The sequence below is a fragment of the Anomaloglossus baeobatrachus genome, chromosome 2, assembly GCF_048569485.1.
Source record: "Anomaloglossus baeobatrachus isolate aAnoBae1 chromosome 2, aAnoBae1.hap1, whole genome shotgun sequence".
Taxonomy (NCBI): Eukaryota; Metazoa; Chordata; class Amphibia; order Anura; family Aromobatidae; genus Anomaloglossus; species Anomaloglossus baeobatrachus.
In genome coordinates this window covers 781,073,884-781,087,102 of record NC_134354.1, presented here as the reverse complement: position 1 = coordinate 781,087,102, position 13,219 = coordinate 781,073,884, and the positions used below count along the sequence as shown (strand labels likewise).

Below are 13,219 nucleotides of genomic sequence, written 5' to 3'. Positions count from 1 at the left end.
CATAATAAAGTACAGGGACCCCCAGAATATAATCGTCTCAGGTACTTAGCTTGCTGAGACGCAGGGTTCCAAGTCCCTGGGGATGAGTGCTCAGTCCAGCAGGATCCTGAAGGGCTGCGGATGGAGACCGGTCTCCTGCAAAGCATGGAGAACCGTGCTGGCTCCCACTTCAAGCCAGAGCCCAGAGGGATGGTGAAGGAGCGCGGCATGTAAGGCTCCAGCCTTGGAATCAACCTTAACAGCACCGCCGACACAGTGGGGTGAGAAGGGACATGCCGGGGGTCCAGGCTTAGACCCGCTTTTCTTCAAACTCTTTCCAAAAATGAAAAATCAGATGAGAATGCATGTGTGGATGTGTGCCTCCTGAACACAAAGCAATGAACTGGCTAGATCTGGTTCTCCAGGGGGTGTATAGGCTCAGAGGGAGGAGCTACACTTTTTTAGTGTAGTACTTTGTGTGTCCTCCGGAGGCAGAAGCTATACACCCAATGTCTGGGTCTCCCATAGGAACGATAAAGAAAAGCTCAGATCCTGACAGTGTGACCTCTCCACTCCCGGGGGATTTTTAATTCTGTTTTTTTGTGTTATGTCCCCTCCTTTTCGAAGAATCACAAGTCAACCTTTTTTTTCTTATTTCTTAATTACAAGTGGAATTAACTGTTAAAGAAAAACCTGAAAGTCCACTTGTTTTTGTAGTTTTGCTTTATGGTGTTCATGGGTGGTAAAAATGACTGGAAAACACACAAATATATATATATCATATTATAGTCCCTTATAGAAGAATAAAATAAAACTACATCATTAAAAAGACAAAAACCCAACATACCTGTGACGCGTTTCCTTCCCGGCGGTCAGACGACGCCAAGCTGCTGTCATTCAGGCTGAGGAGCGTTAGATCGGGTTCCTCCAGGATTCCCCGCACAGGCTCCGAATCCTGACAAAGGAAAAAAATAAGATTTTGAGATCATCGTAAAGAAGGGAATTTTGTTTACTTACCGTAAATTCCTTTTCTTCTAGCTCCAATTGGGAGACCCAGACAATTGGGTGTATAGCTATTGCCTCTGGAGGCCACACAAAGTATTACACTTAAAAGTGTAAGGCCCCTCCCCTTCTGGCTATACACCCCCAGTGGGATCACTGGCTCACCAGTTTTAGTGCCAAAGCAAGAAGGAGGAAAGCCAATAACTGGTTTAAAGACCAATTCAATCCGAGGAAACATCGGAGAACTGAACCATACCACATGAACAACATGTGTACCCGAAAAAACAGAAAAACCCCGAGAAAACAGGGCGGGTGCTGGGTCTCCCAATTGGAGCTAGAAGAAAAGGAATTTACGGTAAGTAAACAAAATTCCCTTCTTCTTTTTCGCTCCTAATTGGGAGACCCAGACAATTGGGACGTCCAAAAGCAGTCCCTGGGTGGGTAAAAGAATACCTCGTGATAGGGCCGTCAAACAGCCGTTCCCTACAGGTGGGCAATCGCCGCCTGAAGGACTTATCTACCTAGGCTGGCGTCTGCCGAAGCGTAGGTATGCACCTGATAATGCTTGGTAAAAGTATGCAGACTCAATCAGGTAGGTGCCTGACACACCTGCTGAGCCGTAGCCTGGTGCCGTAATGCCCAGGATGCACCCACGGCTCTGGTAAAATGGGCCTTCAGCCTTGAGAGAACCAGAAGCCCAGAAGAACTGTAGGTTTCAAGAATTGGTTCCTCGATCCCCCGAGCCAGGGTGGATTCAGAAGCTTGCGACTGTTTACGCCGACCAGCGACAAGGACAAAGAGTGCATCCGGGTGGCGCAGGAGCGCCATGCGGGAAGTAGAACCTGAGTGCTCTCACCAGAACCAACAGATGCAAATCTTTCTGAAATTGATGGACTGGACGAGGACACAAAGAAGGTGAGGTGATATCCTGATTGATATGAAAGTGGGATACCACCTTAGGGAGAAATTCCGGAATCGGACGCAGAACTACCCTGTCCTGGTGAAGGACGAGGAAGGGAGATTTGTATGAGAGCGTTGCTAGCTCGGAAACTCTCCTAAGAGACGAGACCGTTACTAGAAGGCCACTTCCCGAGAAAAGCGGGAAGGGAGACCTCTTTCAAAGGCTCGAAAGGCGGCATCTGGAGAGCAATTAGAACCTTGTTCAGATCCCAGGGCTCTAACGGCCGCCTGTACGGAGTGCTGAGAAGACAAACTCCCCGTAGGAACGTGCGTACCTGAGGAAGTCGTTTCTGAAAAAATACAGATAGCGCTGAGACTTGTCCCTGAAGGGAACTGAGCGACAACCCTTTTTCCAACCTAGATTGCAGGAAGGAAGGAAACATAGACGATGCAACCGGCCAGGGAGAAACACCCTGCGCCGAGCACCGAGATAAGAATATCTTCCACGTCCTGTGGTCAATCTTGGCGGACGTTGGTATGCTAGCCTGTCTCATGGTGGCAACCACGTCCTGAGGTAACCCTGACGACACTAGGTTCCAGGACTCAATGCCACACCATCAGGTTGAGGGCCGTAGAATTCAAATGGAAGAATGGCCCTTGAGACAGCCAGTCTGATTGGTCTGGTAGTGCCCCCGGTTAGCCTACCGTGAGGCACCACAGAACCGGGAACCACAACACCCTCGGCCAATCTGTAGCAACGAGGATGGCGCGGCCGCAGTCGGTCCTGATCTAACGCAGCACTCTGGGCAACAATGCTAGAGGTGGCACATAAGGTAGCTGGAACTGCGACCAATGCTGAACTAAGGCGTCTGCCGCCAGAGCTCGATGATTGTGAAACCGTGCCATGAAGCTGGCACATTGTTGTTGTGCCGTGACGCCATTAGATCGACGTCCGGCCTCTGTCAGCGGCGCCAGATCTCCTGAAACCCGTCCGGGTGAAGAGACCATACCCTTTCGGCCACACCCCGGCGACTTAGGAAGTCAGCTTCCTAGTTTTCCACGCCTGGGATGTGAACTGTGGATATGGTGGATGCCGTGTCTTCCACCCACATCAGAACCTGCCGGACTTCCTGGAAGGCTTGCCGGTTGCGCGTTCTTCCTTGGTGGTTGATGTATGCCACCGCTGTGGAGTTGTCCGACTGAAGTCGGATTTGCTTGCTTTCCAGCTGCTGTTGGAAGGTTTGTAGGGCAAGATACACTGCTCTGTGTTCAAGAGCATTGATCTGAAGGGTGGACTCTTGTGAGTCCACGTACCCTGAGCGCTGTGGTGGAGAAAAACTGCTCCCCACCCTGATCGACTGGCGTCTGTCGGAACTATCGCCCAGGATGGGGATAGGAAGGACCTTCTTTTTGACCATGAGGTGGGAAGAAGCCACCACCGTAGAGAGTCCTTGGCCGCCTGAGAAAGAAAGACGACTCTGTTGAGGGAGGTCGACTCCCCGTCCCATTGGCGGAGAATGTCACATTGTAGTGGACGCAGATGAAACTGCGCGAAAAGAACTGCCTCCATTGCTACTATCTTACGTAGGAAGTGCATGAGGCGTCTCAATGTGTGCGACTGGTTCTTAAAGAAGAGATTGCAGCCCGTAGTGAATGCTGTTTGTCTAGCGGAAGCTTCACTATCGCTGAGAGAGTATGAACTCCATGCCTAGATTGTTCGCGATAGGGTCGGGGTCGGATCTGACTTTAAAAAGTTGATGATCCACCCAAAACTCTAGAGAGTCTCCAGCGCAACGTTCGGGCAGTGTCGGCATGTTTCCTAAGAGAGTGCCTTGACAAGTAGATCGTCTAAATATGGGATCACAGAGTGACCCTGAGAGTGCAGGACTGTGACTACTGCTGCCCTGACCTTGGCGAAGACCAGTGGGACTGTCGCTAGCCGGAAGGTAGAGCTACGAACAGAAGGTGTTCGTCTCCTAAAACGAAGCGTAGAAACGCTAGTGCTCTGGATCAATCGGCACGTGTGGATAAGCATCCTTGATGCCTAATGATGCTAGGAAATCTCCTTGGGACATTGAGGCGATGACATGGCGGAGGGATTCCATCCGGAACCGCCTGGTGTCCACGAGCTTGCTGAGCAGTTTTAGATCCAGAACGGGACGGAACGGCCCGTTCTTATAGGCACCGCAAATAATTTGGGGTAAAAACCGTGACCTTGTTCCTGAAGAGGAACGGGGGTCATCACTCTTTCTGCCTATAGAGTGCACCCTGTTTGCAGAAGAGCAGCGGCTCGGCCGGGAGGTGGAGAAGTTCTGAAGAATCGAGTTGGAGGACGAGAAGTGAGCTCTATCCTGTACCCGTGAGACAGAATGTCTCACACCCAACGGTCATTGACCTATGGCAGCTAAATATCGCCAAGGCGGGAGAGCCTGCTACCGACCGAGGATGCGGAGAGAGGAGGCCGCAAGACATGAGGAAGCCGCCTTGGAAGCGGGTTTTCAGACTATCTCTTTTTTGGGCGTGACTGAGCCCGCCAAGAATCTGAGCTCCTCTGATCCTTTTGAGTCCACATTGGACGAGGAAAAATGGGACCTGGCCGAGCCTCGAAAAGACCGAAACCCCGACTGCCTCCTGCTCTGTTGGGGTTTGTTGTGTCCGGGCTGAGGAAAGGATGAATCCTTACCCCTGGACTGTTTAATGGTTACATCCAAACGCTCACCAAACAGTCGGTCAGCAGAAAAGGCAACTGGTTAAGCACCCTTTTTTGGAAGCAGAATCTGCCGTCCATTCACTTAACGAGCAGACCAGGCTCTGCTTAAAAACACGGAGTAGCGGAGGCTACTGCCGCACGGTTCGCAGAGTCTAGGGCAACCTGACTCGCGTAAGAAACAAATGCAGACATTTGAGAGGTTAAGGATGCCACCTGCGGCACAGATGTACGTGTAACCGTGTCAATCTGTGTAAGACAAGCTGAAATAGCTTGGAGTGCCCCAAGGGTGAGAATGCTGGAGCCAACGGTGCGCCGACAGCCTCATAGATGGATTTAGACCAGAGATCCATCTGTCTGTCAGTGGCATCTTTAAGTGCAGCTCCATCTTCCACTGCAACTATGGATCTAGCTACAAGCCTGGAGATTGGAGGATGCCGCTTGGGACACTGGGTCCAGTCCTTGACCACGTCAGGGGGCAGGGATAACGTGTATCCTAAGCCGTTTGGAGAAGCGCATATCTGGATAAGTGTGGTGTTCCTGGACTGCCTCTCTGAAGGCAGAGTGGTCCAGAAAAATACGTGAAGCTGACTCCTCCACTGGAGGAGCTGGGTGAGAAATAACCAACATTCTATTGATGGACGCTATAAGATTATTCACTATGGCGTCACCATTAGGTGTATCCAGATTGAGAGCGGTCTCAGGATCAGAATCCTGAGCCGCTACTTCCGCCTCATTACACAGAGAGTCCTTCTGCTAGGACCCTGATGAAACCGAGGGCCGCTCATAGTGAGCCCGCTTAGGCTGTCTGGGACTGACGTCTGTGCGAGCCGTGACTCTGGCATGCGTGTGACATTCCCGGAGCTGTTAGTTGTTCACACTGAGGGGGGCCATGGATCAATGATTCAACAGTGCCCATGTTGTGAGAGACATGTCCGGACTGCTAGGCTTCTAGTATCATAGCCCTAGTCTCAGAAAATCTGTCAGTAAATACTGCAGACACCGTCCTCATCCTCTGGCCATTAGCAGAGACTCCGGCTGAGTTGGATACAATGGGGGTCTATGTAACCTGCCGGCCGTATAGCCGTACATGCTGTAGCGGCTGCATAGAAAAACATGTGGTTCTGCACCTTTGTTTTACACAGAGAATATGCTGATAACTCCTCCGCACAATTCAGGAGGGTATATACAACGTGCGACCAAACAGTGCAATGTATATAGTAGAAGCATATCTATAAGTGCACTTCTGCACTAGTGGGGTTAGCACCACAGGTGCTGCTTAACGCCTGTTGCAGCGATTGTGTGACTATCAGAATGCCAGGGTCTTCCACACTTGTCTCTGTATCGTACAGAAAACTGACACTAATGGCTGCCGGCGTCCTGTATAGAGAAGGAAGCCGTGGGCGTGCCTGAGAAAGTGCGGGAATCCGGTTTCACAGTGCACACAGTGAGAGGGGTGGAGTATGCAAAACATACTCCAGCTCTCAGCGCTGCTGTGCTATGCAGCGTCACGCCCCTACCCTGACTGTCAGGGCTGTGGGCGGTAACGAAGGGAGACTAGGCCCAGAAGCCGGGGACTCGAGTTAATAAGCGCGGCCGGCATATCAGTGCTGGCCGGCGCGGAAGTCCCCGGCGCACCACAACTCCCAGCGGCGCCTTAAATAAAAACGGCAGCGGCGTTAGCGCGGTAGTCACCCAATACACTAACACACCCAGCAACGCTGTGGTGTGCGATGGCACTAGTGCGGACAGCGCCGCTGTCCCTGGCGCACTAACACACCCAGCAGTGCTGCCGTGTGTCTGCGCGGTCCCCACAGGGACACCGAGTACCTCCATGTAGCAGGGCCATGTCCCTGAAGATACTCCGCTCCATGTCCAGCAGTACCAGGGGCTGTGGATGGAGCACGGCCTCAGTGCCTGGAGACCGATAGAATCCCACTTCACCCAGAGCCCTGTAAAAAGGGATGGGGAAGGAAGCAGCATGTGGGCTCCAGCCTCCGTACCCGCAATGGGTACCTCAACCTTAACAAACACCTCCGACATGAAGTGGGGTGAGAAGGGAGCATGCTGGGGGCCCTTTAGTATGGGCCCTCTTTTCTTCCATCCGACATAGTCAGCAGCTGCTGCTGACTAAACAGTGGAGCTATGCGTGGATGTGTTGCCTCCTTCGCACAAAGCACAAAACTGGTGAGCCAGTGATCCCACTGGGGGTGTATAGCCAGAAGGGGAGGGGCCTTACACTTTTAAGTGTAATACTTTGTGTGGCCTCCAGAGGCAATAGCTATACACCCAATTGTCTGGGTCTCCCAATTAGGAGCGAAAAAGAAATCTTTTTCTCTCAGCCGTCATGGTTTCCAGTGTCCCCAATGAAGCGAGAAAGAAATATAGAGGAACCTCAAGACCCATCTCTTCCAACAAGCCTACAATAACCCTCAGTCCAGTATACCACTGCGCAACCAGCTCTGTCCTCACCTATTGTACCATCACACATTCCTTATAGACTGTGAGCGCTCGCGGGCAGGTTACTCTCCTCCTGTATCCTCACCCATCCCCTATAGACTGTGAGCCCTCGCGGGCAGGGTCCTCTCTCCTCCTGTATCCTCACCCATCCCTTGTAGACTGTGAGCCCTCGCGGGCAGGTTACTCTCCTCCTGTATCCTCACCCATCCCCTATAGACTGAGCCATCGCGGGCAGGGTCCTCTCTCCTCCTATACCAGTCTGTTTTGTACTGTTAATGATTGTTGTATGTATATCCTCTTTCAATGTAAAAGCGCCATGGAATAAACGGCGCTATAATAATCTATATATATATCTATATATATATTATATATATATCTATATTATATATATATCTATATATCTATATATCTATATATCTATATATCTATATATATATCTATATCTATATCTATATCATATATATATATATATATATATATATATATATATATATATATATCTATATCCATCTATATATAATTGCCTTATTCTGTCTGACTTGCTCCAAAATTGTGTCGTTACAGTGACAACCAGCGGATTGGCCGCTGGGCTCGGCCAGGCCCCGCCCCCTCACGCATTGGATGCTCGACCTGGCCCCGCCTCCCGCATTCCCCGAACCCACACGGAGACGCCCGACTCCCAGGTGACTGCTGCAGCCCCGGAAGCCCACACCGGCAAGACAAAGTGGAGAAAAGCCTCTAGCTTACCCCGCCTCCTGGCACACGTGTGCCGGAGCCGGCGTAGGCTGGTATCCATGGTACACATCGGGTAACTATAGAAACCGCTTTCCTTAGTTACCCGATGTGTAACATGGTTACTAGCTTAACCCGGCTCTCGGCACACGTGTGCCGGAGACGGCGTACGCTGTTAACCAGTGTACACATTGGGTAACTATGGAAACCGCTTTGCATAGTTACCCGATGTGTACCATGGTTACTAGCTTACCCCGGCTCCCTGCCCATTCAGATCGTTGGTCTCCCATTTTCAAACACGCCGATGCGTGCTGCACAGCAGGAGACCAACAAGCAAAAAATAAACCAGCACTGTCGCTTTGCATAGTTATCCAATGTGTACCATGGTTATCAGCTTACCGACGTACGCTGGTAACAATGGTACACAATCCTGTAACTATGGAAAGCGCTTTCGTTAGTTACCCAATGTGTACAATGGTTACCACCTTACCCCGGCTCCCGGGGCACGTGTGCTTGAGCCGGCGTACGCTGGTAACCATGGTACACATCGGGTAACTAAGCAAAGCGCTTTGCATAGTTACCCGATTGTGTAACATGATTACCAGTGTACACCGGCTCCCTGCCTATTCAGATCGATGGTCTCCCACTGTCAAAAACGCCGATGCGTGCTGCACAGCGGGAGACCAACGAGCAAGAAATGAACCATCATTATTCAAGACTTACTGATTATATTATTATTCAATCTGCTAACCTACATACACATTCTAGACTACCTGATACGTTACAATCGGGCCACCTTCTAGTAAATAATAATAATAATAAAAAAAAATAAAAAAAAATATATCTCTCCTGACAACGAAATCCAGCACACAATGGGCGAGATGCAAAAACTACACTAAGAAAAGTTCCTTAACTATAATCTGAGACCCAGAACTTTTTTTCATCTGTTGGAGCGCGTTTTTTCGCTCTCGTTTCTTTTTTGCACGGCGGGCTGACATTTTCATTGATATTACTTTGGGTTACATTTCAGCAATGTTTAATTGTTTGTTCTGTTTGTTTTTTTACTGCCATTGTCCCTTTACAAGAGGACGATTTTCTATTTTCACATTTTTTGCTTTTCCCTCCCCTTCATCCAAAAGCCATACCCATTTATTTTGTCCACATAGTCATACAAGGGCCTGTTTTTTTTTTTTGAGACACGTGCTGTACTTTTGTATGACAATATTGATTTTATGATGTGATGCAAATGAAAGTGGGAAAAAATTCCAATTGTGTTAACATTGGAAGAAAAAGTGCAAGCCCACCATGGGTTTTTTTTTTGGGATTTTTTATTTACCATTTCCGCTATATAATGAAATTGACCTGGCAATATGATTCTCCAGGTTAGTACGAGTTAATAGATACCACGCATATATATGTGTGAGTGTGTGTGTATATTTTATATTTATATATACATACACATACATACATATACACACACACATATATATACACACACACACATATACACACATATACATACACACACACACATACATACACACACACACACACACACACATACACACACACACATATATACATACACACACACACACACATATACATACACACATATATACATACACACTATATATACATACACACACACACATATACACACACACACATACACACATATACATACACACACATATTCATACACACACATACATACACACACACATATACATACACACACATATATACATACACACACATATATACACATATATACATACACACATATATACACACACACACCCACACACATATACACACACATATACACACACACACACACACACACACACACACACACACACACACACATATACACACACATACATATACACACACATACATATACACACACAAATACACACACACACACATACATAGAAATAGTATGGACTATGTTTGAGGTCAAGTACTCACCCAGGTACAGATGAAGCTCGGCAAAGAACTAGCAGAAGACCCAACAGTCAGGCTAGATATGGACTGAAGAGTGGATCTGGAGGGAGACGTGTGGGTCAGGACCTCAGATTTTGAGATGTGATTTGGTGACTGTGAAGCAATGTGAACAGAGCCTTCATCAGGGTCTTCAGGGTCCTCGCTCGCTTCTTCACGCTGGTCTTCTTGCAGGGTGGGCAGCTCCTCGAAGTGAACGCTTTTCACGCTGTTCCTGTCCAGGGATTCAGAGACGGGATGTTCAGACAGTTCAGAATCGTCCGTTATCTGTGCCGCCACAAGTTCATGGAAGGACCCGCTCTCCTCCGCTGCACTCGCCAGGACGGTAGACGAGCGCTCTCCTGCGAGAGGTCTCTCCAAAGACTGGAAGGCGCTGTGATGCACAGGATCACCCATGTGCCCATCTTGACCAGAAATGACACCGGACGGCTCGTCATGGAGGCTCACATTAAGCGTGCGCTCAGGGAGTAATGGGAGGAAAGAGCCAGAAAAATCTAGAAAATTACAAAACAAAAATGGAACAAATTAAAACATCAGAATCCAGCCCAAATCTGTAAATGTTACTATTATTGCATATAAAGTGAAGCAGATCCAGTTGTTTAAAAAGCGGTCACTCAAAAAGTAATACAATGCCACAAAACAAAGACGTGGAGCGTGGCTCAGGCAGAAAACTGCATATTAGAGGAGGAGGGAGGAGGCAGGCAAAAAAAAAAAAAGAGAATTTTGTTTACTTACCGTAAATTCTTTTTCTTATAGTTCCGACATGGGAGACCCAGACCATGGGTGTATAGCTTCTGCCTCCGGAGGACACACAAAGTACTACACTAAAAAGTGTAGCTCCTCCCTCCGAGCATATACACCCCCTGGATGACCAAATCTAGCCAGTTTAGTGCAAAAGCTGAAGGAGGACATCCACCCACAAGTAGAGATAGAGTAAAACCCGGAACAACCGGAACCTCTGTCTACAACAACAGCCGGTGAAAACACACGGAACAAGAACTGCCAACAGGCAACAGGGAGGGTGCTGGGTCTCCCATGTCGGAACTATAAGAAAAAGAATTTACGGTAAGTAAACAAAATTCTCTTTTTCTTCATCGTTCCTATGGGAGACCCAGACCATGGGACGTCTCAAAGCAGTGAGAGAGAGAGCTCCTGGTCTGTGGCGACAGAGCCACTAGCCTGCGCAAGGAAGAGGTCCGCTTGTCCCAACAGCGGAGAATGTCCAGCTGCAGGGGACGCAGATGGAACTGGGCAAAGGGAACCGCTTCCATTGACGCCACCATCTGACCCAGCACCTGCATGAGGTGCCTGATGGAATGACGGCGGGGCCTCAACAGAGAGCGCACCGCCAGATGAAGGGACTGCTGTTTGACTAAGGGCAGCTTCACAAGTGCCGGCAGAGTCTCGAATTGCATCCCTAGGTACTCGGGGTCAGAGTGGACTTGGGCAGATTGACAAGCCACCCGAATTGAACAAGCGTGGCGAGAGTGAGCGAGACACTCCGCTGACAGTCTGCACTGGATGAAGCCTTGACTAAAAGGTCGTCCAGGTAAGGAATCACTGCCAACCCCTGGAGGTGCAGAACCGCAACCACTGCTGCCATGACCTTGGTGAATACTCGAGGGGCCGTGGCTAACCCGAAGGGGAGAGCCACGAATTGGAAATGTTCCTCTCCGATTGCAAAACGTAGCCAACGCTGGTGCGAAACTGCAATTGGCACATGCAAATAGGCATCTCTGATGTCGATGGATGCTAGAAAATCTCCTTGGGTCATTGAGGCAATGACTGACCGCAGAGACTCCATGCGAAAATGCCGCACCTGAACATGCTTGTTGAGAAGCTTGAGATCCAGGATGGGCCGGAAGGAACCGTCCCTTTTGGGGACTAGGAAGAGATTTGAGTAGAAACCTCTGAACCGTTCCCGGGCGGGAACCGGTACAATTACTCCGTTGGCCTGCAAGGATGCCACGGCCTGAGAGAAGGCGGCGGCTTTGGAGCAGGGGGGAGTGGACAGAAAAAATCTGTTTGGCGGGCTGGAAGAGAATTCTATCCTGTAGCCGTGGGAGATGATATCCTGCACCCACTGATCGGAGACGTGTTGAAACCACACGTCGCCAAAGTGGGAGAGCCTGCCACCGACTAAGGAGGATGACCAGTTAGAGGAACGAAAGGAACGAAACCTCAACTGGTTCCTGCCCTGGGCAGGTTTCCTGGTTTTAGTTTGTGGCATGGAAGTACTCTTCCCGCCAGTAGCTTCCTTAATAATTTCATCCAGTTGTTCACCGAACAGCCGGGATCCAGCAAAAGGGAGCCCAGCAAGGTACTTCTTGGAAGAAGCGTCTGCTTTCCACTCTCGAAGCCACAAGATCCTGCGGATCGCGAGGGAATTAGCGGAAGCCACCGCCGTGCGGTGAGAAGCCTCCAGCATGGCAGACATGGCATAGGATGAAAAAGCCGAAGCCTGGGAAGTTAAGGCAACCATTTCGGGCATAGAGTCCCTGGTGAGGGAATGCATCTCCGCCAGAGAAGCAGAGACGGCCTTAAGAGCCCACACTGCTGCAAAAGACGGGGAGAACGAGGCCCCTGCCGCTTCATATACAGATTTGGCCACAAGGTCAACCTGGCGGTCAGTGGAATCCTTAAGTGAGGTGCCATCAGCCACTGATACAATGGTCCGGGCTGAGAGTCTAGACACCGGAGGATCTACCTTTGGTGAATGAGCCCACTCCTTGACCACCTCTGGTGGAAAGGGAAAACGGTCATCAGAACCACGCTTTGGGAAGCGTTTGTCAAGACAGGCCCTGGGTTTGGTCACAGTGGCCTGAAAACTGGAGTGGTTAAAAAACATACTCCTTGCTCTCTTAGGTGAGGTAAACTGGTGTTTTTCTACCAAAGAGGCTTGATCCTCTGACACTGGTGGATTGAGGTCCAGTACAGAATTAATGGACGCAGTCAAATCACTAACGTCTGCATCACCTTCGGTTAGATCAATGGGGTACATAGAGGTAGCGTCCGAGCCCACAGTAAAGGCATCCTCCTCGCCCTGCGATTCAGCTCGTGAATCAGAGCCGTGGGACGAGGAAGAAGAATCCCTGCATCTCCGTTTAGGAGGACGGGGTCCGGGAACAGATGAAAAATCCTCTGTGAGCTCTGCAGAGAGAGTCGGAGCAGCAGAGGCGCCCTGAGAAGGGGGCTGATGCATGCTCAGCAGAGTCCGGGACAACTGTCCCATGGAGTCGGCAAAGGACTGGGAGATAGCGTTAGAAAACGATGCTACCCAAGCCGGGGGTTCAGCCACCGGGGCTGGAGCAGCCGGAGGGACCCCTGGGGAGACTCCAGGCTGAGGAACCACCATGTTAGAGCAGGCATCACAATGTGGATATGTGCTCGGTTCGGGCAGTATGAGCTTACATGCAGTGCATATAGAGT

At 49.7% G+C, this 13,219-nt stretch overlaps 2 protein-coding genes across 2 annotated transcripts in view; one reads left to right on the top strand and one right to left on the bottom strand.

The window, feature by feature from the left end:
* EMSY (EMSY transcriptional repressor, BRCA2 interacting) overlaps positions 1–7,761 on the top strand; it is a 287,649-nt gene extending 279,888 nt beyond the window's left edge. The window contains exon 19 of the mRNA XM_075337584.1: positions 7,613–7,761. The gene's annotated coding sequence lies outside the window, so the exon portion shown is untranslated. The remainder of the gene's footprint in view (positions 1–7,612) is intronic.
* LOC142290039 (uncharacterized) overlaps positions 1–13,219 on the bottom strand; it is a 218,899-nt gene that overhangs the window by 71,804 nt on the left and 133,876 nt on the right. The window contains exons 25-26 of the mRNA XM_075333986.1: positions 9,758–10,284; positions 827–934 (exon numbers count right to left, since the gene is read on the bottom strand). Coding sequence (XP_075190101.1) covers positions 827–934; positions 9,758–10,284 — 635 coding nt within the window. The remainder of the gene's footprint in view (positions 1–826; positions 935–9,757; positions 10,285–13,219) is intronic.